This window comes from Anomaloglossus baeobatrachus, chromosome 7, assembly GCF_048569485.1.
Source record: "Anomaloglossus baeobatrachus isolate aAnoBae1 chromosome 7, aAnoBae1.hap1, whole genome shotgun sequence".
NCBI lineage: Eukaryota > Metazoa > Chordata > Amphibia > Anura > Aromobatidae > Anomaloglossus > Anomaloglossus baeobatrachus.
This window is the reverse complement of record NC_134359.1, coordinates 203,391,374-203,414,065: the sequence shown is the minus strand read 5'-3', so window position 1 is coordinate 203,414,065 and position 22,692 is coordinate 203,391,374. Positions and strand designations below refer to the sequence as shown.

Here is a 22,692-nt window from a genome sequence, read left to right as displayed (position 1 = left end):
ACGTGCGGTGGTAAATCTTTGATGAAGATGGCTTCCTGGCCCTAATCATTGTCTGAATCACTCTTGAGGAAAAACCAGCCTTAGCTAGAACCCAGGATTCAATGGCCAGGCCATCAAATTTAGGACCTGTGAGTTCTGATGGAAGAGAGGCCCCTGCTGCAGGAGATCTGGACGGTCTGGAAGGCGCCACGGAGCGTCTTCGAGGAGCTGAGTTAGTTCCGCGAACCATGCTCGCCTGGGCCAGTCCGGAGCCACTAGGATGACCGGTATCCCTTCCGCTTTGATCTTCTTGAGGACCCTCGGAATTAGAGGGAGCGGAGGGAAGATGTACGGGAGACTGAACTGGCTCCATAACAGGGTGAGGGCGTCGACTCCTAAAGCCAAGCAGTCGCGGCACCGTGCTACAAAGTGCGGAACCTGACGGTTGAACCGGGAGGCCATTAGGTCCACGTCCGGAACTCCCCATCTGTCGCAGATCTGGTTGAAGACTTCCCGGTTGAGGGACCATTCTCCGGAGGCGAGGCCTTCCCTGCTGAGGAAGTCCGCCGCCCAATTGTCCACGCCTGGGATGTGTACCGCTGAGATCAGGGAGTGATGACACTCGGCCCAGTGCAAGATCTTCTTGACTTCTCGCATCGCCCCGACACTTCTTGTGCCGCCTTGGTGGTTGATGTACGCCACCGCCGTCGCATTGTCCGACTGGATCCTGACCGGGCAACCCTGTACGAGGTGCCGAAACTGCTGCAAGGCTAGCCGGATGGCTCTTATCTCCAAAATGTTGATCTGGAGGCAACTCTCTCTCGGTGACCATCGGCCCTGTGCTGTGTGATGTCGAAACACTGCTCCCCAGCCCTGGAGACTGGCGTCGGTGGTCACTATCTTCCAGTGGAGCGGGAGGAAAGACCTCCCTGATTCGAGGTTGCGCTGATTGAGCCACCAACGGAGGGAGTGGCGGGTCTCCGGCGAAAGATGAAACCTGCGGTCCAGAGAAAAGGGAGATCTGTCCCACTTCTTCAGCAAGGCCAGCTGGAGGGGTCGGAGATGGAACTGTGCAAAGGGTACCGCTTCCATCGCCGCCACCATACGACCGAGGACTCGCATGCCGAACCTGATGGACACTTGGCGCTGACGCCGGAGAGCGCGGAGTCCTCGTTGTAGGGAGGAGATCTTCTCCTGTGTGAGGAAAACTCGCCCTTGGATGGTATCGAATACCATGCCTAAAAAGGTGATCCGACGGGCCGGGATCAGAGAGGACTTCTTCCGATTTATCAGCCACCCTAACCGTGAAAGGGTGTCGATCGTGACCTGAACCCCAAGACGACAGTCCTCGAAGGAAGAGCCCTTTATCAACATATCGTCCAAGTACGGGATGACCATGACACCCCTGGCATGCAGGACGGACATGGCAGCAGCCATGATCTTCGTAAAGACCCTGGGTGCGGATGCGAGGCCGAAGGGAAGAGCCGTGAACTGGAAGTGATCTTCCGCTATCGCAAAGCGGAGGAACTGTTGGTGAGAGGTGGCTATCGGGACGTGAAGATAGGCGTCTTGAATATCCAGCGATGCCAGGAATTCGCCTACCTCCATGGACGCGATGACGGACCGGAGTGACTCCATTCGAAACGGCCGAGGTCTCACCGACCTGTTCAGAAGCTTTAGGTCGAGGACGGGACGGACAGAGCCGTCCTTTTTGGGGACCACGAAAAGGTTGGAATAGAACCCCTTGAAACGCTCTGCGGGAGGGACTGGTACCACGACTCCGGTTCGGAGGAGGGAGTCTATGGAGTGAAAGAACGCGCGAGCCCGCGCGGTAGACTCGGGAGGGCGAGATAGGAAAAAACGTCTCGGTGGCTTTGCCTCGAATTCTATTTTGTAGCCTGATGTGATGATCTCTCTGACCCAGGCATCGGCGGTCAGGGGGATCCACACATGCTGAAAACGAGACAGACGCCCTCCCACAAATCTGGCGGTGTTGCGCGCCGACCGCGAGTCACTTGGATGAACGACGGCGGTAACCGGAAGAGGATCTCGTGGACTGGCGGGGGCGTGAACGCCAGGCGGGATTGGTCTTGAATGACGGGGTCTTCCTGTCTCTCGGAGGAGAGCGGCTTTTCCGCGGCTGGGGATTGGAGCTGAAGCTGCGAAAGGGCCGGAAACGAGCGGTGGAGCGCCGATTCTGGAAGCGCTTGGGACGCAATTGGGGGAGAGATGTACTCTTTCCTCCCGTTGCATCGGAGATCAGCTGGTCCAGCCTATCTCCGAAGAGACGCTCCCATAGGAAGGGCAGGGAAGTTAGTGACTTCTTAGATGCCGCATCCGCGTTCCAGGACCGGAGCCAAAGGGCTCGACGGATGGCCACATTGTTGCTGGCGGCCTGGGTCGCGCAACTTGCAGACGCCAGGGCTGCATTGAGCAAGTACTCACCCGCGAGGGAAATCTGCGAGGCGATGGGAACCAGGTCCGGATTGGCAGGAATGGCGCGGAGACCGCAGCGTAGCGTGTCCGCCCAGGACATCAGGGCCTTTGCAACCCAAACCGAGGCGAAGGCCGGAGAGAGGGATGAGCCCGCTGCCTCGAAGGCGGAACGGGCCAACCTGTCAATAGTACGGTCCGTAGGGTCTTTGAGAGACGTACCGTTAGTGCAAAAAATAGTGCAAAGGGGGCCTGCTTGGATTGGGTGGGCTTAGCCTTAGGCATGGTGCAAACAGGTACTCTCCCTGGTGGCTGCTAGGAAGGAGACAGGAGAGGGTTAACTCGTCCCTAAACTCAGAGAATGCTACCTAGTGAGGGCTACTCCTTAGGAGCAGAGCTTACCCAGGTCCTGCGTGCTGCCCACCAGTCCAGAAGTGGAGTCCAGGAATGAGCTGGCCAGAAAACTCAGAACGCCGGCAAGCTGCAGCCTCAGGGGACCAGAGGCAGGCTAAAATGGAGAGGGGACGCTGGAGGAGGCTGGGGGAGGAGCAGGATTCCGGCGCGAAAAAACCAGGATTCACAGCCCCCACCATCTGCCAGGAGGCAGAGCAGTGGGAGGTACAGAGGGAGACGACCGGCGGCCAATAGCGCTGCAGGGGGGCGTGGCTAGGACGCAGGAGCGACTAGGCCGAGACCGGGGACTAAATTTATGGAGAGGGCCGGGGGAAAGAGCAGGGAAGTCGGTCCTACCTGCAATCGGCGGCGCCGGCTCAGCGATGGATGCGGTGCAGGCAGGGCTCCCTGCCCTGCCTGTGAACAGCGCTGCTCGTCCAGGAAGGCTCCGGGGGAGAGCGTGCTGAAGGCAGGGTAGTGGACATCATGATGGAGGTAGACAGCCCCCTATCACACACGCTGCGGAGGATCCATCCCTGCTGTACTCCCCTGTACGTCCTTTGGGGTGATACCTCAGGGCGAATCAGGGGTGCCCACAAAACAACCTGCCCACACGCGCACCCCCGGGAGTGGTACCACGGGGACGGGCGGGGGAGAGGGCCCCGAAGTCTCAAGCCCCTGCGACCCTGGGGAGCGGTACCCACGGGGCTGCGGAGAATGAGTGAAGCGAATACCTGCAGAGAAGAAAACGACAGGTATGAGAGCGATGAGCGGCGCCGAAATAAAAGAAAAAAGCGCAAAAAAATACATGGCTGAGGGGGGCCGAGACGGCCCACATCAGCCTCCTACGACACTAAGCTAAAAACTGATCTGAGCCCGCCTCCGGCTCGGGGTGTATGCTGCTAGGGAGGAGCTAACTTTTTTATGTTTACTTAGTGTCAGCCTCCTAGTGACAGCAGCATAACCCATGGTCCTGTGTCCCCCAATGAAACGATAGAGAAAGAGTAGTTCCATTTAATAGCCAGATCCAAAAGTCTCTCCGTTCTGGAAAAACACAGGGGTTAGCAATATTCTGGAGCGTTAACAAGTATTGTCCCAAGGTAACAGCTGGATTTAGGGGCCCCAGTCTGCAGGATATGCCTCCTACTGTCTCTGGGGGACCCCTCGCTGCAGCACATACAATGTACACTACCAGGATCATGTAATGTATAGTGAAAGGTCTGTTGTTGGGCGGCACGGTGGCTCAGTGGTTAGCACTGTAGTCTTGCAGCGCTGGGGTCATGGGTTCAATTCCCACCAAGGACAACATCTGCAAGGAGTTTGTGTTTGCGTGGGTTTCCTCCGGGTTCTCCAGTTTCCTCCCACACTCCAAAGACATACTGATAGGGAATTTAGATTGTGAGCCCCAATGGGGACACTGATGCCAATATGTGTAAAGCGCTGTGGAATGAACAGCGCTATATGAATGAATAAATATATTATTATTGTTACAAAGGATCCATAACTACTGAAACACTGAGCCACCATGCCAGCGAAACGCGTCTGACCCACAATGTTGCTATGGATTCTTTTATCCTACCTTTTCTAATAGACTTTAAATAAAGAATTTGATTTTAGTGGACAGCGGTGCTGGATTTTTTTCTTTTTTCTTGTATGTACTGCTGTGCTCACCAGCGGAGAATCAGCACCACCAGTTTGAGATTTCCCAGGTTCATGCAATTTCCAAAAACAGCAAGGGCTGGTAAGCGCCGTTTTCTTATTGTTTATTCTCCAATCTCTCCTTTGTTCCCCACGTTTGTACACTCGCTCGCTCGCGTCACCGCCACCTCAAAAACATCTCTAGATTTTGAGCTTTTCTTACTGTTGACTGTGAAAAAAACTTACTGTCTCTCTCATTTATTCTCGCCTGGATTATTGTAACTCTTTACTAATTGGTCTCCCTGTTACTAAACTCCCCCCTCTCCAATCCATTCTGAATGCTGCAGCCAGGATCATTTTCCTCTGCAACCGCTTCACTGATGCCTCCACCCTGTGCCAGTCATTGCACTGGTTGCCTATCAGCTACAGAATCCAATATAAACTTATCACTCTGACCCACAAAGCGTCCCACAGTTCTGCCTCCCCTACATCACCTCCCTCCTCTCTGTCTATCACCCCACCCATGCCCTCCGCTCTGCTAATCACCTAAGACTGACATCCTCAATAGTTCGAACCTCCCACTCCAGTCTTCAAGATTTCTCATGAGCTGCTCCAAAGCTCTGGCACACACTACCAAGAACAAGCAGATTAATTCCCAACATCCACTCCTTTAAGCGGACCTTAAAAACGCATTTCTTTAGACTAGCCTATCACCTCACTGCCCTGATCTAATCTAGTCCCTTTCTGCCCTTTAAAAAATTTACTTCCGATTCTTGACCCCTATATCTTCTGGTTGCACATCCTCCATGTACTTCTTTACACTCTGTACCAGTATAAATTCTGGCTGGCGACCGGTCCATGCAGCGGTTTTTTAATCCCCTATTAAATCGATGGCTGGACCATATATGACAAGCTTTTCTCCCCCCCATTCACCTTTTGTGCCTCCCCTACTCCCTCATACAGCGCCTTGCGAAAGTATTCGGCCCCCTTGAATTTTTTAACCTTTTCCAACATTTCAGGCTTCAAACATAAAGATTAAAATTTTAATGTTATGGCGAAGAATTAACAAGTGGGACACAATTGTGAAGTTGAACAAAATTTGTTGCTTATTTTAATTTTAAACTTCTTTAAAAAATAAACAACTGAAAATTGGGGCGTGCAATATTATTCATCCCCTTTACTTTCAGTGCAGCAAACTCACTCCAGAAGTTCATTGAGGATCTCTGAATGATCCAATGTTGTCCTAAATGACTGATGATGATAAATATAATCCCCTGTGTGTAATCAAGTCTCCATATAAATGCACCTGCTCTGTGATAGTCTCAGTGTTCTGTTTAAAGCACAGAGAGTGTCATGAAGACCAAGGAACACAACAGGCAGGTCCGTGATACTGTTGTGGAGACATTTAAAGCCGGATTTGGTTACAAAAAGATGTCCAAAACTTTAAACATCCCAAGAAGCAGTGTGCAAGTGATCATATTGAAATGGAAGGAGTATCATACCACTGCAAATCTACCAAGACCTGGCCGTCCATCCAAACTTTCATCTCAAACAAGGAGAAGACTGATCAGAGATGCAGCCAAGAGGCCCATGATCACTCTGGATGAACTGCAGAGATCTACAGCTGAGGTGGAAGAGTCTGTCCATAGGACAACAATCAGTCGTACACTGCACAATTCTGGCCTTTATGGAAGAGTGGCAAGGAGAAAGCCATTTCTCAAAGATATCCATAAAAAGTGTCATTTAAAGTTTGCCACAAGCCACCTGGGAGACACACCAAATGTGGAAGAAGGTGCTCTGGTCAGATGAAACCAAAATCAAACTATTTGGGCACAATACCAAACGATATATGTTTGGTGTAAAAGCAACACAGCTCATTACCCTGAACACACCATCCCCACTGTCAAACATGGTGGTGGCAGCATCATGGTTTGGGCCTGCTTTGCTATAGCAGGAACAGGGAAGATGGTTAAAATTGATGGGAAGATGGATGGAGCCAAATACAGAACCATTCTTGAAGAAAACTTGTTGGAGTCTGCAAAAGACCTGAGACTGGGACGGAGATTTGTCTTCCAACAAGACAATGATCCCAAATATAAAGCAAAATCTACAATGGAATGGTTCACAAATAAACGTATCCAGGTGTTAGAATGGCCAAGTCAAAGTCCAGACCTGAATCCAATCGAGAATCTGTGGAAAGAGCTGAAAACTGCTGTTCACAAACTCTCTCCATCCAACCTCACTCAGCTCCAGCTGTTTGCAAAGGAAGAATGAGCAAGAATTTCAGTCTCTCAATGTGCAAAACTGATAGAGACATACCCCAAGCGACTTGTGCTGTAATCGCAGCAAAATGTGGCGCCACAAAGTATTAACTTAAAGGGGCCAAATAATACTGCACGCCCCAATTTTCAGTTATTTATTTTAAAAAAAGTTTAAAACAAGCAAATTTCATTCAACTTCACAATTGTGTCCCACTTGTTGTTGATTCTTCATCAGAACATTAAAATTTTTATCTTTATGTTTGAAGCCTGAGATTTAGGAAAGGTTGAAAAATTCAAAAGGGTTGAATACTTTCGCAAGGCACTGTAGACTGTAAGCTTAGGAGCAGGACCCTCACTCCTCTTGGTATCTGAATTGTGTTATTTTGTATTGTCTCATGTTGTCTGTACATATCCCCTCTGATTTGTAAAGCGCTGCAGAATATGTTGGCGCTATAGAAATAAAAATTATTATTATTGCTTTGTTTTGTACGCAAAATACTATTAGAAAGAATCTCAAAAGAAGGGGCAGTCCACCATTAAAGGAAAAAATGGTTTTCTAACAAAAAACCCAAACCAACAGATATTCACCTACCAAACCCCTAAAACCAATAAAGAAGCCACCTCTCTTCCAGCTCAGACAGAATGACAAGTCTGCAGACAGTCGCATGATCGCGGCCTGTGACCCCCAAGGAGGTCCGCACTGTCTTCAGGCAGGGGACAGAGGCAGCGCTGTGGTGGAGTGGCAGGGGTCTCCTAGGGGAGTACCTGGTTTCTGTCATTATGAATTTTTATATAACAATGTTTAGAGGACAACAATTTTAAGAAAAACCAATAATACAACACACCTTCACATCACAAGCAGCCAGTAACAGCCTCTTCTTTTTAGCTTCTTTACTATTTTCACCAGAACCTGGAAAAGTCTAAGGAATTGTTTTAATTAGTGAAAAAAACATCATATAATTCATGGAAATGTACCACATAGGTAGTGCCTAAGTTACAAACATCCGACTTATGTATGACACAGTTTGGGATGTAAAATGTTAATAAATGAATAAATAAATTAAAAAAAAAGTCCCATGGCTCCGGTCACCCTCTGCTCTTCTCTCCGTAGTTGCACACTACACCTATGGCCTCTTCACTATGGACCTGACGTGTGATGGGAACTTACAACGCAAAGGGACGTCCAAGGCCCGGACGCGGCTGAAAAACCTGGCCTATAGTGAAGAGGCTGGAGAAGAGGCACACAATGGTGGAAACAAGAGGACCGGACAGCTACAGAGATGAGATTATTTTTGTTTTTTTGCTTGTGTTTTTTTTTTTTAACTATTTGCCATGCTTGTACCTGTTCCAATGAACATACAAATTCAACAGAACCCATCTAGTTTGCGACCTGGTGGGGACTGCCTAGGAAAAGACCCAACATACCAATCTTTACACCAATTGCTGCTTCTGTGATGCAGTCCATGACCCCCAGACTGTGTTATATTGGCTCCAGCTGTGACATGGCACACTGTATAGCAATGACACACCACTACCCCGACCATCGGCAAAGGCCAGGTGCCATAATTACTGAGATCTCCACTATGGCCACTGATTAAAGCTGATGAAGAAAGGCTGCAGCCAGTCAATGCAAAACAGGCGTGGAGGAGAACATTGACCAGCAGTGAGTTAGTTTCTCATTTTCTGTGGTAATAAAAAAAAAAAAAGGGGTAATTAAAGGGACTCTGGCGGCTTCTATTTGCCCCATTGTCTTTAATGGACAGGTCTCTTCCTATATACCCACATAGGCTGATATTAGCCTGTGGAGTGAGGCAGAAAGAAGCCACCAGGGACCAAGCTCTAATTAGTCAGCCGACACAACGCAGCCAGTCCAATTCATGCTGCCTGAGAGTCGAGCAGGATGGATCAGACATGCTTTGCTTTGAAGACCTTGTCTATTGGTCCAATTTCCAACTTACTAATAGATGGTCAATTTTTCAATTTTGTTTGTTTAAATTGCCCATTATTGCTTTGTACCCACCAAGAGAAAAATATGAAGCTCTTCCAGTCTTGTTGCATTTATACTTGGGGAACATAAAAATAAAATCAGTATTTTCTGATGCCGGTCGGGTGGCCATCGACCTTATGTCTCTAGCTTTGCAATTACAGGCTGGGGTTAGTCTGGTATTAGAAGTCTTATACGGTAGAATCCATTCTGTATGACACATAATTATAGAAGATAATAATCATGCTGGAATAGTAAAGAAAATCAATAACATAATCTGGGATAATTACCTCTTCATTCCCATAATGATGCGCAGCCGTGACATTCTCTTCATCATTGTCAACTTCATCATCATCGGTGTCAAAATCCTCAGAGTACTTCACTTTTGGGCCGATGTGCAGTCGCGATCCAGTTTCAGATTTTATGTTAATAGAACTCTAAACATGTAACAAATATTATGAATCAGCCATGTGGTTATGAGTAGTGAAAAACGAACTGTGCAAAACCACAAAAACACCATCCCCACCATAACACATGGTGGTGGCAGCATCATGCTGTGGGGATGCTTTTCTTCAGCAGAGAGAGGGAAGCTGGTCAGAGATGATGGAAAGATGGATGGAACTAAAAACAGGGCAACCCTGGAAGAAAACCTGTAAGTGGCTGCAAAAGAATTAAACCCAGGGTATAGGCTCACCTTCCAGCATGACAACGACCCTAAACATACTGCCAGAGCTATAATGGATGGTACTGATCAAAGCCTGTATGTGAACAGCCCAGTCACAGGCGAGACTTAAATCCCAATGAAAATCTGTGACAAGACTTGAAAATTGCTGGTCACAGATGCCTCCATCCAATCTCACTGAGGCAGAACTATTTTGTAAAGAAAAATGGACAAAAATGTAATTCTCTAGATGTACAAAGCTGGTGGCATGCAGAAGTTTGAGCACCCCTGGTCAAAATGACTCATATTGGGAACAATTATGCAAGTTGAAGATGAAATGATCTCTAAAAAGCATAAAGTTAAAGATGACATTTATTTTGTATTTTACGCAAACAAAAAAGTATTTTAATCTATTACATTTTAAAAATTATAAAAGAAAAAAAGGCCAAGGCAATATTTTGGGCACCCTTAGAGATCGGTGTTCAAAATACCCTGACAAGCTAATTAAGATCTGAAACCTTGGTCAAAGTTATGATTTGTTCACTATCATTGTTAGGAAAGACCAGGTAATGCAAATTTCACAGCTTTATAAAAGCCAGCCTCCTTCAACCTTGTGCTAAAAAACAGCAGCCATGGGTTCTTCTAAGCAGCTGCCTAGCACTCTGAAAATGGTGGAGGCCCACAAAGCAGGAGAAGGCTATAAGGAAGATAGTTACATTTCAAACTGAGAAAAGTGCTAAGAAATTTCAGTTAACAGGAACAGTAGAGGTCAAGATAAGGTCTAAAAGACCAAGCAAAATTTCTGAGAGAGCTGCTGGTAGGATTGGTAGAGAAGCAAAGCAGAACTTCCCTCTTGACTGCAGAAAGACCTTCAGGAAGATTTAGCAGACTCTGGAATTGTTGTGCATTGTTCATAGACTTCTACACAAAGATGGATTTAATGGAAGAGTCATCAGAAGAAAACCTCTCCTGGTTCCTCACCATGAAATTCAGCTTCAGAAGTATGCAAAAGAACATCTAAACAAGCCTGAAGCACTTTGGCAACAAGTCCTATGGACCAATGAGGTTAAAATAAACTTCTTTGGACAGAATGATCAAAGGTATGTGTGGAGAAAAAAAGGACACAGGATTTCAGGAAAAGAACATAATCACCAACCATTAAAGGGAACCTGTCAGGTGTAATATGCACCCAGAACCATGAGCAGTTCTGGGTGCATAATGCGAATTTCTGCCTAGCAGTCCCAGGCTATAGTAGCATAGATAACGGGATCTTTAGAAAAAGTATTTCTAAAGATCCTTTATGATATCCTAATGAGGCCATTAAAGAGACTAATCGCAAGGGTGTTATTTCCCTTGGCAACTTGGCCTCCTTAGCATCTTAGCATGTATGCCTCTGTAGGTGTGCTAACATGCTAATGAACGCGCAGCGCAAAAGGCGTGGTTGATTTAATCTCTGCTGCCATTGCTGGTTTTCAGCTCAGTGCACATGGATCAGAACGTCCCCGGACGTCCGGTCATGCTTAATAGTGTGCATGACCTCAAGTCCGGGGACTTCTGATCAAGCGCACTGAGCCGACAACCAGCGTCGGCTGCAGAGAGGTGATCACGACCAAGCTTCTAACGCTGCGCATTCCTTGGCATGTTAGCACGCCCACAGAGACTTGCCTACATGCTAAGATGGCCAAGTAGCCAAGGGAAATAACGCCCTTGTGACTAGTCGCTGGCCTCATTAGCACATCATAAAAGGATGTTTAGAAATACTTTTTCTAAAGATCTCTTTATCTATGCTAGTGTATACAGGGACAGTTAGGCAAGGATTAGCAATATGCATCCAGAACTGCTCGTGGTTTTGGGTGCATATTGCACCCGACAGGTTCCCTTTAAGAAAGTGGGGGATCAATCATGCTTTGGGGTTGTGTTGCAGCCAATGGCACAGGCACATTTCACAAGTAGAGGGATGAAGACAACCACCATTGGTAAAAAAGCTGAAAAGAGGATGGCTTCTGGATAATAATCCTAAACACACATCAAAATCACAATAGACAACCTCAAAAGGTGCAAGCTGAAGGTTTTACAATGACCCCCACAGTCCACTGACCTGAATGTCATAAAAAAATCTATGGCTATACATGAGAAGAGCAGAGCATGCAAGACCACCCAGGAATCTCACAGATCTGGAAGACTTTTCCAAAGAAGAATGGATGACAATCCCTCAAACAGGAATTCAAAGACTCTTGGCTGGCTACAAAAAGCACTTACAAGCTTAGATACTTGCCAAAGGGGGTGCTATTAGGTACTAACCATGCAGGGTTCCCAAACTTTTGCATATTCCCATTTTTCTTTATTGTCATTTTTAAAATGTAAGAGGTTAAATATTTTTTTCGCCTAAAATACAAAAGGAAATGTGTCATCTATAACTTTATGCCTTTTAAAGATCATTTCATCTTCAACTTGCTGTCACGGGTGACAAACAGTACTGTGGTATCTGGCCATAGAAGGTCACATTGTTTGGCTTCACAAAATGCTCCCTGATTTTCTGTTGTTCCTGCTGTTAGTATTCATTGTACTAGGTAACTTTCCTGCTGGGTTTTCGTCTTTTCCCCTTTTGGACCCAGCGGAGGCCTCCTTCCACCCAGCTGCTGATTATCAGTATTTGCCATGTGCTTAAAGGGGTGGTCCACTACAAAGCATAGTGGCCACATTAATGTAAAGCTGTGACAAAAGGTTTTTTCTAAATATCTTCTGTTGTCAATTCAGCCTATCAGTGGCGCCATCACTGTCTGCTCATCCCTATCATGTGAACCCGGGCTGCAGTAACCTCTGATGTCCAGTGATGTTGCGTCAACTTCTGGAACTGGTAGTTGACCTGACATCAGGGCGAAGTTTCACCGCACGTCACAGCCCAGCATCACTCGTGCTTGCAGCACCCTGCAGTCAAGAAGAGAACACGCGAGATGCTGGGCTGTGATGTGCGGTGAAACTCCGCCCACAGCCCATGCACTCATGGAGACTGAGTCCCGCCTCGGTGATGGCAGGTCAACTTACAATTCCGGAAGTTGACGTGACATCACCGGACATCAGAGGTTACTGCAGCCTGGGTCATGTGATGAGGATGAGCGGACAGGGATAGCGCCCACTCACAGGCAGAATGGACAACAGAAGGTACTTCGAAAAAGCCATCTGTTACAGCTTTACATTGATGTGGACACTTTGCTTTGTAGTGGACCACCCCTCTAAATACTCCCATCTTCCCTTGACTTGTGCTGGTGATATTATTGAGTTCATTCAAGCTCTGGTTGCAAGCTTGCACTCATCTGTAGTATCGTTGTGGACGCTTTGCTGAACTTCTACCGGTGTCATCTGTGGATAAGTAGTTCATACACTATTTGCCCTGTGTACCATCCTTCTGTCTTCTATAATGTTTAGTGGGGTTGTTGAAGAGCTCATCACACCAGTTTCCTATTTAGGGCCCTGTACTAGGGATACCTAGGGTCAGGCATCTGGCTCGGCATATAGGTGCGGAACCTATCTAGGGTGGTGAAGGACCCCAGGGACCAGCAGTAGGTTTGGGCAGGGGTCACCATCTCCCCTTTCCTTAGAAACAGCGTTTCCCTTCTCTTTCGCTTGATACTTCCCTGTACCTAGCATGACAGTTGCTTTACTGTTCATAACAGTAACTTTGCCCAGGGGTACCCAAACTTGAAGTGAAAGTTGGTCCTACAAAGTATTGGCTTGGTTGAGGCGTAATACAAATCCAAGTCACAATTTTTAGATTTACCATTTTAAAGTATTTAAAAAAAAAAGAGAATTTTGTTTACTTACCGTAAATTCTTTTTCTTATAGGTCCGACATGGGAGACCCAGACCATGGGTGTATAGCTTCTGCCTCCGGAGGACACACAAAGTACTACACTAAAAAGTGTAGCTCCTCCCTCCTAGCATATACACCCCCTGGATAACCAAATATAGCCAGTTTAGTGCAAAAGCTGAAGGAGGACATCCACCCACAAGTAGAGATGGAGCAAAACCCGGAACAACCGGAACCTCTGTCTACAACAACAGCCGGTGAAAACACACGGAACAAGAAAACTGCCAATAGGCAACAGGGAGGGTGCTGGGTCTCCCATGTCGGAACTATAAGAAAAAGAATTTACGGTAAGTAAACAAAATTCTCTTTTTCTTCATCGTTCCTTATGGGAGACCCAGACCATGGGACGTTCCAAAGCAGTCCATGGGTGGGAATAAACAGAAAACTGAGAAGTAGGCGAAACCTAACTTCACAAATGGGCGACAGCCGCCTGAAGGATGCGCCTGCCCAAGCTCGCATCTGCCGAAGCATGAGCATGCACTTGGTAGTGCTTCGAAAAGGTATGCAGACTGGACCAAGTGGCAGCCTGACAGACCTGCTGAGCCATAGCCTGGTGCCTGAAAGCCCAAGAGGCACCGACAGCTCTGGTCGAGTGTGCCTTGATCCCCGGCGGGGGAGGCACTTGAGAACACTGGTAGGCATCGGAAATGGCCGACCTAATCCAGCGAGCTAGGGTCGGCTTAGAAGCCGAGAGGCCCTTACGCTGACCAGTGGTCAGCACAAAGAGAGAGGTGCACCGCCTAAGAGCAGCGGTGCGAGACACATAGATCCGGAGCGCCCGCACCAGATCCAGAGTATGCAACGCTTTTTCAAAGCGATGAACAGGAGCCGGACAAAAGGAAGGCAGGGAAATATCCTGGTTAAGGTGGAAAGGAGATACCACCTTAGGAAGAAAGTCCGGAGATGGACGAAGAACCACCTTGTCTTGGTGAAAAACCAAAAAAGGTGACTCCGAGGAAAGCACAGCCAAATCAGAGACTCTCCTGAGGGAAGTTATGGCCACTAGAAAGACCACTTTCTGTGAAAGACGAGACAAAGAAACCTCCCTAAGTGGCTCAAAAGGGGGTTTCTGCAAGGCCGTGAGGACCAGATTAAGGTCCCAGGGATCCAGAGGTCGCCGGTAAGGCGGAATGATGTGAGATGCGCCCTGCATGAAGGTGCGCACCTGAGCCAGCCGGGCGATACGCCGCTGGAACAACACTGACAGAGCCGAGACCTGTCCCTTGAGGGAATTGAGGGATAGTCCTAGCTGCAGACCAGACTGCAGGAAGGACAGAAGGGTCGGCAGGGCAAAAGGCCAAGGGGCGTGGCCGGAAGAACGACACCAGGACAGGAAAATTCTCCAAGTCCTGTGGTAAATTTTGGCCGAGGAAGACTTCCGAGCCTGAGTCATAGTGGAGATGACTTCGGGAGGAATGCCGGAAGCCGTCAGGATCCAGGACTCAAGAGCCACGCCGTCAATCTGAGAGCTGCAGAATTCTGGTGGAAAAACGGACCTTGTGAGAGAAGGTCTGGACGGTCCGGGAGATGCCACGGCACCTCTACGGACAGACGGAGCAGGTCTGGGTACCAAGCTCGCCTGGGCCAGTCTGGAGCAATGAGTATGACCCGACGGCCCTCCATTCTGATCTTGCGCAGGACTCTGGGCAAGAGAACTAGAGGGGGAAACACGTAAGACAGACGGAACTGGGACCAATCCTGAACCAGCGCGTCCGCTGCAAAAGGCCTGAGGACCGTGGGAGCGAGACACGTAAACCGGGACCTTGTTGTTGTGCCGGGATGCCATTAGATCCACTTCCGGAGTTCCCCACTTGCGGCAGATCGACCGGACCACTGCCGGATGCAGAGCCCACTCGCCGTTGTCCACGGTTTGACGGCTGAGATAATCTGCCTCCCAGTTTTCTACGCCTGGGATGTGGACTGCGGATATGGTGGACTTGGAGTCCTCCGTCCACTGAAGGATGCGTTGAACCTCCAACATTGCCAGGCGGCTGCGAGTCCCGCCCTGGTGATTGATGTAGGCAACTGCTGTCGCGTTGTCTGACTGATAAGAAATAACGTTTGGAACTCCATTCTATGTCTGAACTGGGTGCAAAAACCTAAAAAACATCACTATGGGGAGATAAGGTATGCACACCAGTGACTATGCGAGGGGAATACATGGAATAGCAGAAACTGCTGTGTGAATACTGACATGAAAAATTCAATAGCTTTATGTAAGAATGAAATGTGAAAAATGGAATCTGCATTACTGCCATGAATATATGAATAAAGAGAAATTTAGCTACTGAATTGATCAATGCAATAGAGCCCCAACACTACGCCAAAGTATTTCTCTACGTTGGGGTCCCTAGCTTGTGTGTGTCCTCTCATGCAGTTAAAAAACTTACCGTGTAAGGGAAGCTGAGACCCAGGCTATATATACGATGTGAATTGGCAATAGGTGTGTGGGGAGGGTTCCCAAACGAAAAACAACTAACAAATAAGAAATAACGTTTGGAACTCCATTCTATGTCTGAACTGGGTGCAAAAACCTAAAAAACATCACTATGGGGAGATAAGGTATGCACACCAGTGACTATGTGAGGGGAATACATGGAATAGCAGAAACTGCTGTGTGAATACTGACATGAAAAATTCAATAGCTTTATGTAAGAATGAAATGTGAAAAATGGAATCTGCATTACTGCCATGAATATATGAATAAAGAGAAATTTAGCTACTGAATTGATCAATGCAATAGAGCCCCAACACTACGCCAAAGTTCAGTAGCTAAATTTCTCTTTATTCATATATTCATGGCAGTAATGCAGATTCCATTTTTCACATTTCATTCTTACATAAAGCTATTGAATTTTTCATGTCAGTATTCACACAGCAGTTTCTGCTATTCCATGTATTCCCCTCGCATAGTCACTGGTGTGCATACCTTATCTCCCCATAGTGATGTTTTTTAGGTTTTTGCACCCAGTTCAGACATAGAATGGAGTTCCAAACGTTATTTCTTATTTGTTAGTTGTTTTTCGTTTGGGAACCCTCCCCATACACACCTATTGCCAATCCACATCGTATATAGCCTGGGTCTCAGCTTCCCTTACACGGTAAGTTTTTTAACTGCATGAGAGGACACACACAAGCTAGGGACCCCAACGTAGAGAAATACTTTGGCGTAGTGTTGGGGCTCTATTGCATTGATCAATTCAGTAGCTAAATTTCTCTTTATTCATATATTCATGGCAGTAATGCAGATTCCATTTTTCACATTTCATTCTTACATAAAGCTATTGAATTTTTCATGTCAGTATTCACACAGCAGTTTCTGCTATTCCATGTATTCCCCTCGCATAGTCACTGGTGTGCATACCTTATCTCCCCATAGCGTTGTCTGACTGGACTCGAATGTGCTTGCCCGCCAACAGGTGGTGAAAGGCTACGAGAGCTAAGAGTACAGCTCTGATTTCCAGCACATTGATCGAGAGGGCTGATTCGGACGGAGTCCAAGTGCCCTGTGCCCGGTGGTGGAGAAATACTGCTCCCCAGCCGGATAGACTGGCATCCGTGGTGAGGATCACCCAGGATGGGGCCAGGAAGGAGCGTCCCTGAGACAGAGAGAGGGGCCGAAGCCACCACTGAAGAGAGCTCCTGGTCTGTGGCGACAGAGCCACCAACCTGTGCAAGGAAGAAGTCCGCTTGTCCCAACAGCGGAGAATGTCCAGCTGCAGAGGACGCAGATGGAACTGGGCAAAGGGAACCGCTTCCATTGACGCCACCATTTGACCCAGCACCTGCATGAGGTGCTTGATGGAATGACGGCGGGGCCTCAACAGAGAGCGCACCGCCAGATGGAGGGACTGCTGTTTGACTAAGGGCAGCTTGACAAGTGCCGGCAAAGTCTCGAATTGCATCCCTAGGTACGTGAGTTCTTGGGTCGGGGTCAAAGTGGACTTGGGCAGATTGACAAGCCACCCGAATTGGACAAGAGTGGCGAGAGTGAGCGAGACACTCCGCTGACAGTCTGCGCTGGATGAAGCCTTGACTAGAAGGTCGTCCAGGTAAGGGATCACTGCCAACCCCTGGAGGTGCAGAACCGCAACCACTGCTGCCATGACCTTGGTAAATACTCAAGGGGCCGTGGCTAACCCGAAGGGGAGAGCCACGAATTGGAAATGTTCCTCTCCGATTGCAAAACGTAGCCAACGCTGGTGTGAAACTGCAATTGGCACATGCAGATAGGCATCTCTGATGTCGATGGATGCCAGGAAATCTCCTTGGGTCATTGAGGCAATGACTGATCGCAGAGACTCCATGCGAAAGTGCCGCACCTGAACATGCTTGTTGAGAAGCTTGAGATCCAGGATGGGCCGGAAGGAACCGTCCTTTTTGGGGACTAGGAAGAGATTTGAGTAAAAACCTCTGAACCGTTCCCTGGCGGGAACCGGTACAATCACTCCGCTGGCCTGCAAGGATGCCACGGCCTTAGAGAAGGCGGCGGCCTTGGAGCAGGGGGGAGTTGACAGAAAAAATCTGTTTGGCGGGCTGGAAGAGAACTCTATCCTGTAGCCGTGGGAGATGATATCCCGCACCCACTGATCGGAGACGTGTTAAAACCACACGTCGCCAAAGTGGAACGAAAGGAACGAAACCTCGACTGGTTCCTGCCCTGGACAGGTTTCCTGGTTTTAGTCTGTGGCAAGGAAGTACTCTTCCCGCCAGTAGCCTCCTTAATTATTTCATCCAGTTGTTCACCGAACAGCCTGGACCCAGCAAATGGGAGCCCAGCAAGGTACTTCTTTGAGGAAGCATCTGCCCTCCACTGTCGAAGCCACAAGATCCTGCGGATAGCGAGGGAATTAGCGGAGGCCACCGCAGTGCGGTGAGAGGCCTCCAGCATGGCAGACATGGCGTAGGCTGAAAAGGCTGAAGCCTGGGAAGTTAAGGCAACCAATTCAGGCATAGAGTCCCTAGTGAGGGAATGCATCTCCTCTAGGGAAGCAGAGATGGCTTTGAGAGCCCACACTGCTGCAAAGGATGGGGAGAACGAGGCCCCTGCCGCCTCATAGACAGACTTGGCCAGGAGGTCAACCTGGCGGTCAGTGGGATCCTTAAGTGAGGTGCCATCAGCCACAGATACAACTGTCCGGGCTGAGAGTCTAGACACCGGAGGGTATACCTTTGGTGAGTGAGCCCACTCCTTGACCACCTCTGGTGGAAAAGGATAACGGTCGTCAGAACCACGCTTTGGAAAGCGTTTGTCAGGACAGGCTCTGGGCTTGGACACAGGGGCTTGAAAACTGGAGTGGTTAAAGAACACACTCCTTGTTCTCTTAGGCAAGGTAAACTGGTGCTTTTCTGCCAGAGAGGGTTGCTCCTCTGATGCTGGCGGATCGAGGTCCAGTACAGAATTAATGGACGCAATCAAGTAACTCACATCTGCGTCACCCTCGGTCAGATCAATGGGGCACATGGAGGTAGCGTCCGAGCCCCCAGTAAAGATATCTCCTGCAAAGCAGTGAGAACCGTGCTGGCTCCCACTTCAAGCCAGAGCCCGAGGGATGGTGAAGGAGCGCGGCATGTAAGGCTCCAGCCTTGAAATCAACCTTAACAACACCGCCGACACAGTGGGGTGAGAAGGGACATGCCGGGAGTCCAGGCTTGGACCCGCTTTTCTTCAAACTCTTTAAAATGAAAATCAGATGAGAATGCATGAATGTGGATGTGTGCCTCCTGAACACAAAGCATTGAACTGGCTATATTTGGTTATCCAGGGGGTGTATATGCTAGGAGGGAGGAGCTACACTTTTTAGTGTAGTACTTTGTGTGTCCTCCGGAGGCAGAAGCTATACACCCATGGTCTGGGTCTCCCATAAGGAACGATGAAGAAAAAGCATCTATCATTTCCTTTACACTTCACACTTGGTGTTGGTATATCACATAAAATATCAAGAAAATACACCTAGGTTTATCCGGGGACTTCTGATCAAGCGCACCGAGCTGAAAACCAGCGTCGGCTGCAGAGAGGTGGCTCTCATGCCTCTGACATGCCTCTGACACTGATCTAAAGGGTCTCTATCGGCACAGAATGACTGTTCAAACGAAATACAGGCGCTCAATGCATCATGGCGGGGCCAAACATTTAAAAGGGAACCTGTCGCTAGGCTTTCCCTAATATAAATTAGAGCCAGCACCTTTAAGCCCTCTTTTACAGCATTCTGGTATACTGAATGCACGTGGTCAAAATTGTTGGTACCCCTCGTTTAATGAAAAAAAACCCCACAATGATCACAGAAATAACTTGAATCTGACAAAAGTAGTAATACATTAAAAATCTATGAAAATGAACAAATGAAAGTCAGACATTGCTGCTTTTCTGCTTCCACAGAATTTGTAAAAAAATAAAAAACTCGTGAAACAGACCTGGACAGAAATGATGGTAACCCTGAAAATAATGTGACAAAAGGGATATGTTAAATCAAGGTGTTTCCACTAATTAGTATCACAGGTGACTACAATCTTGTAATCAGTTATTGGGCCTGTATATAGGGCTACAGATACTCACTGTGCTGTTTGACGACATGGTGTGTACCACACTCAACATGGACCAGGGGAAGCGAAGGAAAGAGTTGTCTCAGGAGATTAGAAAGAAAAATTAACAAGCATGTTAAAAGGTAAAGGGTATAAGACCATCTCCAAGCAGCTTGATGTTCCTGTGACTTCCAAGGACGTGATCTTTCATTGGTCTTCTTTAGAGCAATGTCATTTGTCTGCCTCTTGTGGGCAATATCCATTTAGCCCTTCTGACCATAAAAAGTGTCTGTCCTCAGATTGGTGCATGTCCATTGGCACCAAAATAACAATTTTGTTTGTGTCCTACAATTATTTAGATTTTGTTTTCTAGCATATATTATGCAGAATTTTTGAATTTATCATGTGCCCCATGCTTGGATTGACGATATTATTTTTCCATGTATACACCGGGATCTTTACTTCTTTTTTGAATCTCTGTGCACCTAGATATTGCAAAATATTTATGTAATACTTATTACTGGAACAAGCATTTTTGTGTTGACAACCTTGGACTTTCTGTTAGTGTCCTCTTCTTTTTAAACAATTCTTTTAACAATATTAAAATAAAGACTTTTACTTCTTTGCATGAATTATTTGGCTCCCTATACTCATTTTGCATTATAGGTTATTACATGAATCGCTTGATTGCAGTGATTGCCTCAGAAGGTTGTGCAACCAAATATTACGTTAAGGAAGGAACCATCATCTCTGTCCAGGTCTGTTTAATGAGTTTTAATTTTTTTTTTTTTTTTAAATTCTGTGGAAGCAGAAAAGCTGCAATGTCTGACTTTCATTTGTCCATGTTCATAGATTTTTAATTTATTATAATTTATTATTACTTTTGTCAGATTCAAGTTATTTCTGTGACCATTGTGGGTTTTTTTCATTAAACAAAGGGTGCCAACAGTTTTGACCACGTGTGTTTGTATGTCCCCAATTCCCTACACAGGGGGCACAAAAAAAGACCTTTTATTATACACCCATACAATAAGGTCCAGTCCAAGGGGCGCCTCCGCCCTTGATCCAGCGTCTCTGCCCTTGATCCGGCGCCTCCCCTCTCCGTTCAATATCTGTCCTCCTTCATATTGATGACGTGTCCTATGTCATCCACACAGTGTCCCCCATCACACTCCTGTGCAGACACACTTCTTTCTGCCCTTCTGAGTGCAGAGCAAAGTATTGTACAGTCATGGCCAAAGGTTTTGAGAATGACACCAAAATTATTTTTTCACATGATCTGTTGCCCTCTGGTTTTTAATTGTGTTTGTCTGATGTTTACATCACATACAGAAATATAATTGCAATCATATTATGAGTACCAAAAGGTTATATTGACAGTTAGAATGAGTTAATGCAGCAAGTCAATATTTGCAGTGTTGACCCTTCTTCAGGACCTCTGCAATTCTTCCTGGCATGCTCTCTATCAACTTCTGGACCAAATCCTGACTGATAGCGGTCCATTCTTGCATAAGCAATGCTTGCATTTTGCCAGAATTTGTTGTTTTTTGTTTGTCCATCTCTTGATGATTGCCCACAAGTTCTCAATGGCATTAAGATCTGGGGAGTTTCCAGGCCATGGACCCAAAATCTCTATGTTTTGTTCCATGAGCCATTTAGTGATCACCTTTGCTTTATGGCAAGGTGCTCCGTCATGCTGGAAAAGGCATTGTTGGGCGCCAAACTGCTCTTGGACAGTTGGGAGAAGTTGCTCTTGGAGGACATTCTGGTACTATTCTTTATTCATGGCTGTGTTTTTAGGCAAGACTGTGAGTGAGCCTATTCCCTTAGCTGAGAAGCAACCCCACACATGAATGGTTTCAGGATGCTTAACAGTTGGCATGAGACAAGACTGGTGGTAGCGCTCACCTCTTCTTCTCCTAATAAGCTGTTTTCCAGATGTCCCAAACAATCGAAAAGGGGATTCATCTGAGAAAATGACTTTACCCCAGTCCTCAGCAGTCCACTCCCTGTACCTTTTGCAGAATATTAGTCGGTCCCTGATGTTTTTTCTGGAGAGAAGTGGCTTCTTTGCTGCCCTCCTTGAAACCAGGCCTTGCTCAAGCAGTCTCCGCCTCACAGTGCGTGCAGAAGCACTCACACCAGCCTGCTGCCATTGCTGAGCTAGCTCGGCACTGCTGGTAGTCCGATCCCGCAGCTGAAACAGTTTTAAGATACGGTCCTGGCGTTTGCTGGTCCTTCATGGGAGCCCTGGAGCCTTTTTGGCAACAATGGAAGCTCTCTCCTTGAAGTTCTTGATGATGCGATAGATTGTTGACTGAGGTGCAATCTTTGTAGCTGCGATACTCTTCCCTGTTAGGCAATTTTTGTGCAGAGCAATGATGGCTGCACATGTTTCTTTAGAGATAACCATGGTTAACTGAAGAGAAACAATGATACCAAGCACCAGCCTCCTTTTAAAGTGTCCAGTGGTGTCATTCTTACTTAATCATGACTGATTGATCGCCAACCCTGTCCTCATCAACACCCACACCTGTGTTAATGGAACAATCACTAAAACAATGTTAGCTGCTCCTTTTAAGGCAGGAATCCAATGATGTTGAAATGTGTTTTGGGGGTTGAAGTTCATTTTCTTAGCCAATATTGACTTTGCAAGTAATTGCTGTTAAGCTGATCAATCTTTATGACATTCTGGAGTATATGCAAATTGTCATTAGAGAAACTTAAGCAGTAGACTTTGTAAAAATTAGAATTTGTAGCATTCTCAAGACTTTTGGCCATGACTGTAGAGCTCATGAGCTGGGAAAGGCCAAAGAGAACCGATAACCCATAGGTAAAGCCAGCACAAGCACAGTACTTTGCTCTGCCTCTGGAAGGGCAGATAGAAGTGCATCTGTGCAGGAGTGTGATGGGGGAGGGGACACGGTGTGGATGATGTAGGACGAGTCATCAGC

General features: G+C 47.3%; 1 protein-coding gene across 2 annotated transcripts in view; it reads right to left on the bottom strand.

Moving 5' to 3' along the window:
• KATNIP (katanin interacting protein) overlaps positions 1 to 22,692 on the bottom strand; it is a 379,833-nt gene that overhangs the window by 342,631 nt on the left and 14,510 nt on the right. For both annotated transcript variants that reach the window (XM_075317875.1, XM_075317876.1), the window contains exons 6-7: positions 8,979 to 9,125; positions 7,550 to 7,624 (exon numbers count right to left, since the gene is read on the bottom strand). In XM_075317875.1, coding sequence (XP_075173990.1) covers positions 7,550 to 7,624; positions 8,979 to 9,125 — 222 coding nt within the window. The remainder of the gene's footprint in view (positions 1 to 7,549; positions 7,625 to 8,978; positions 9,126 to 22,692) is intronic.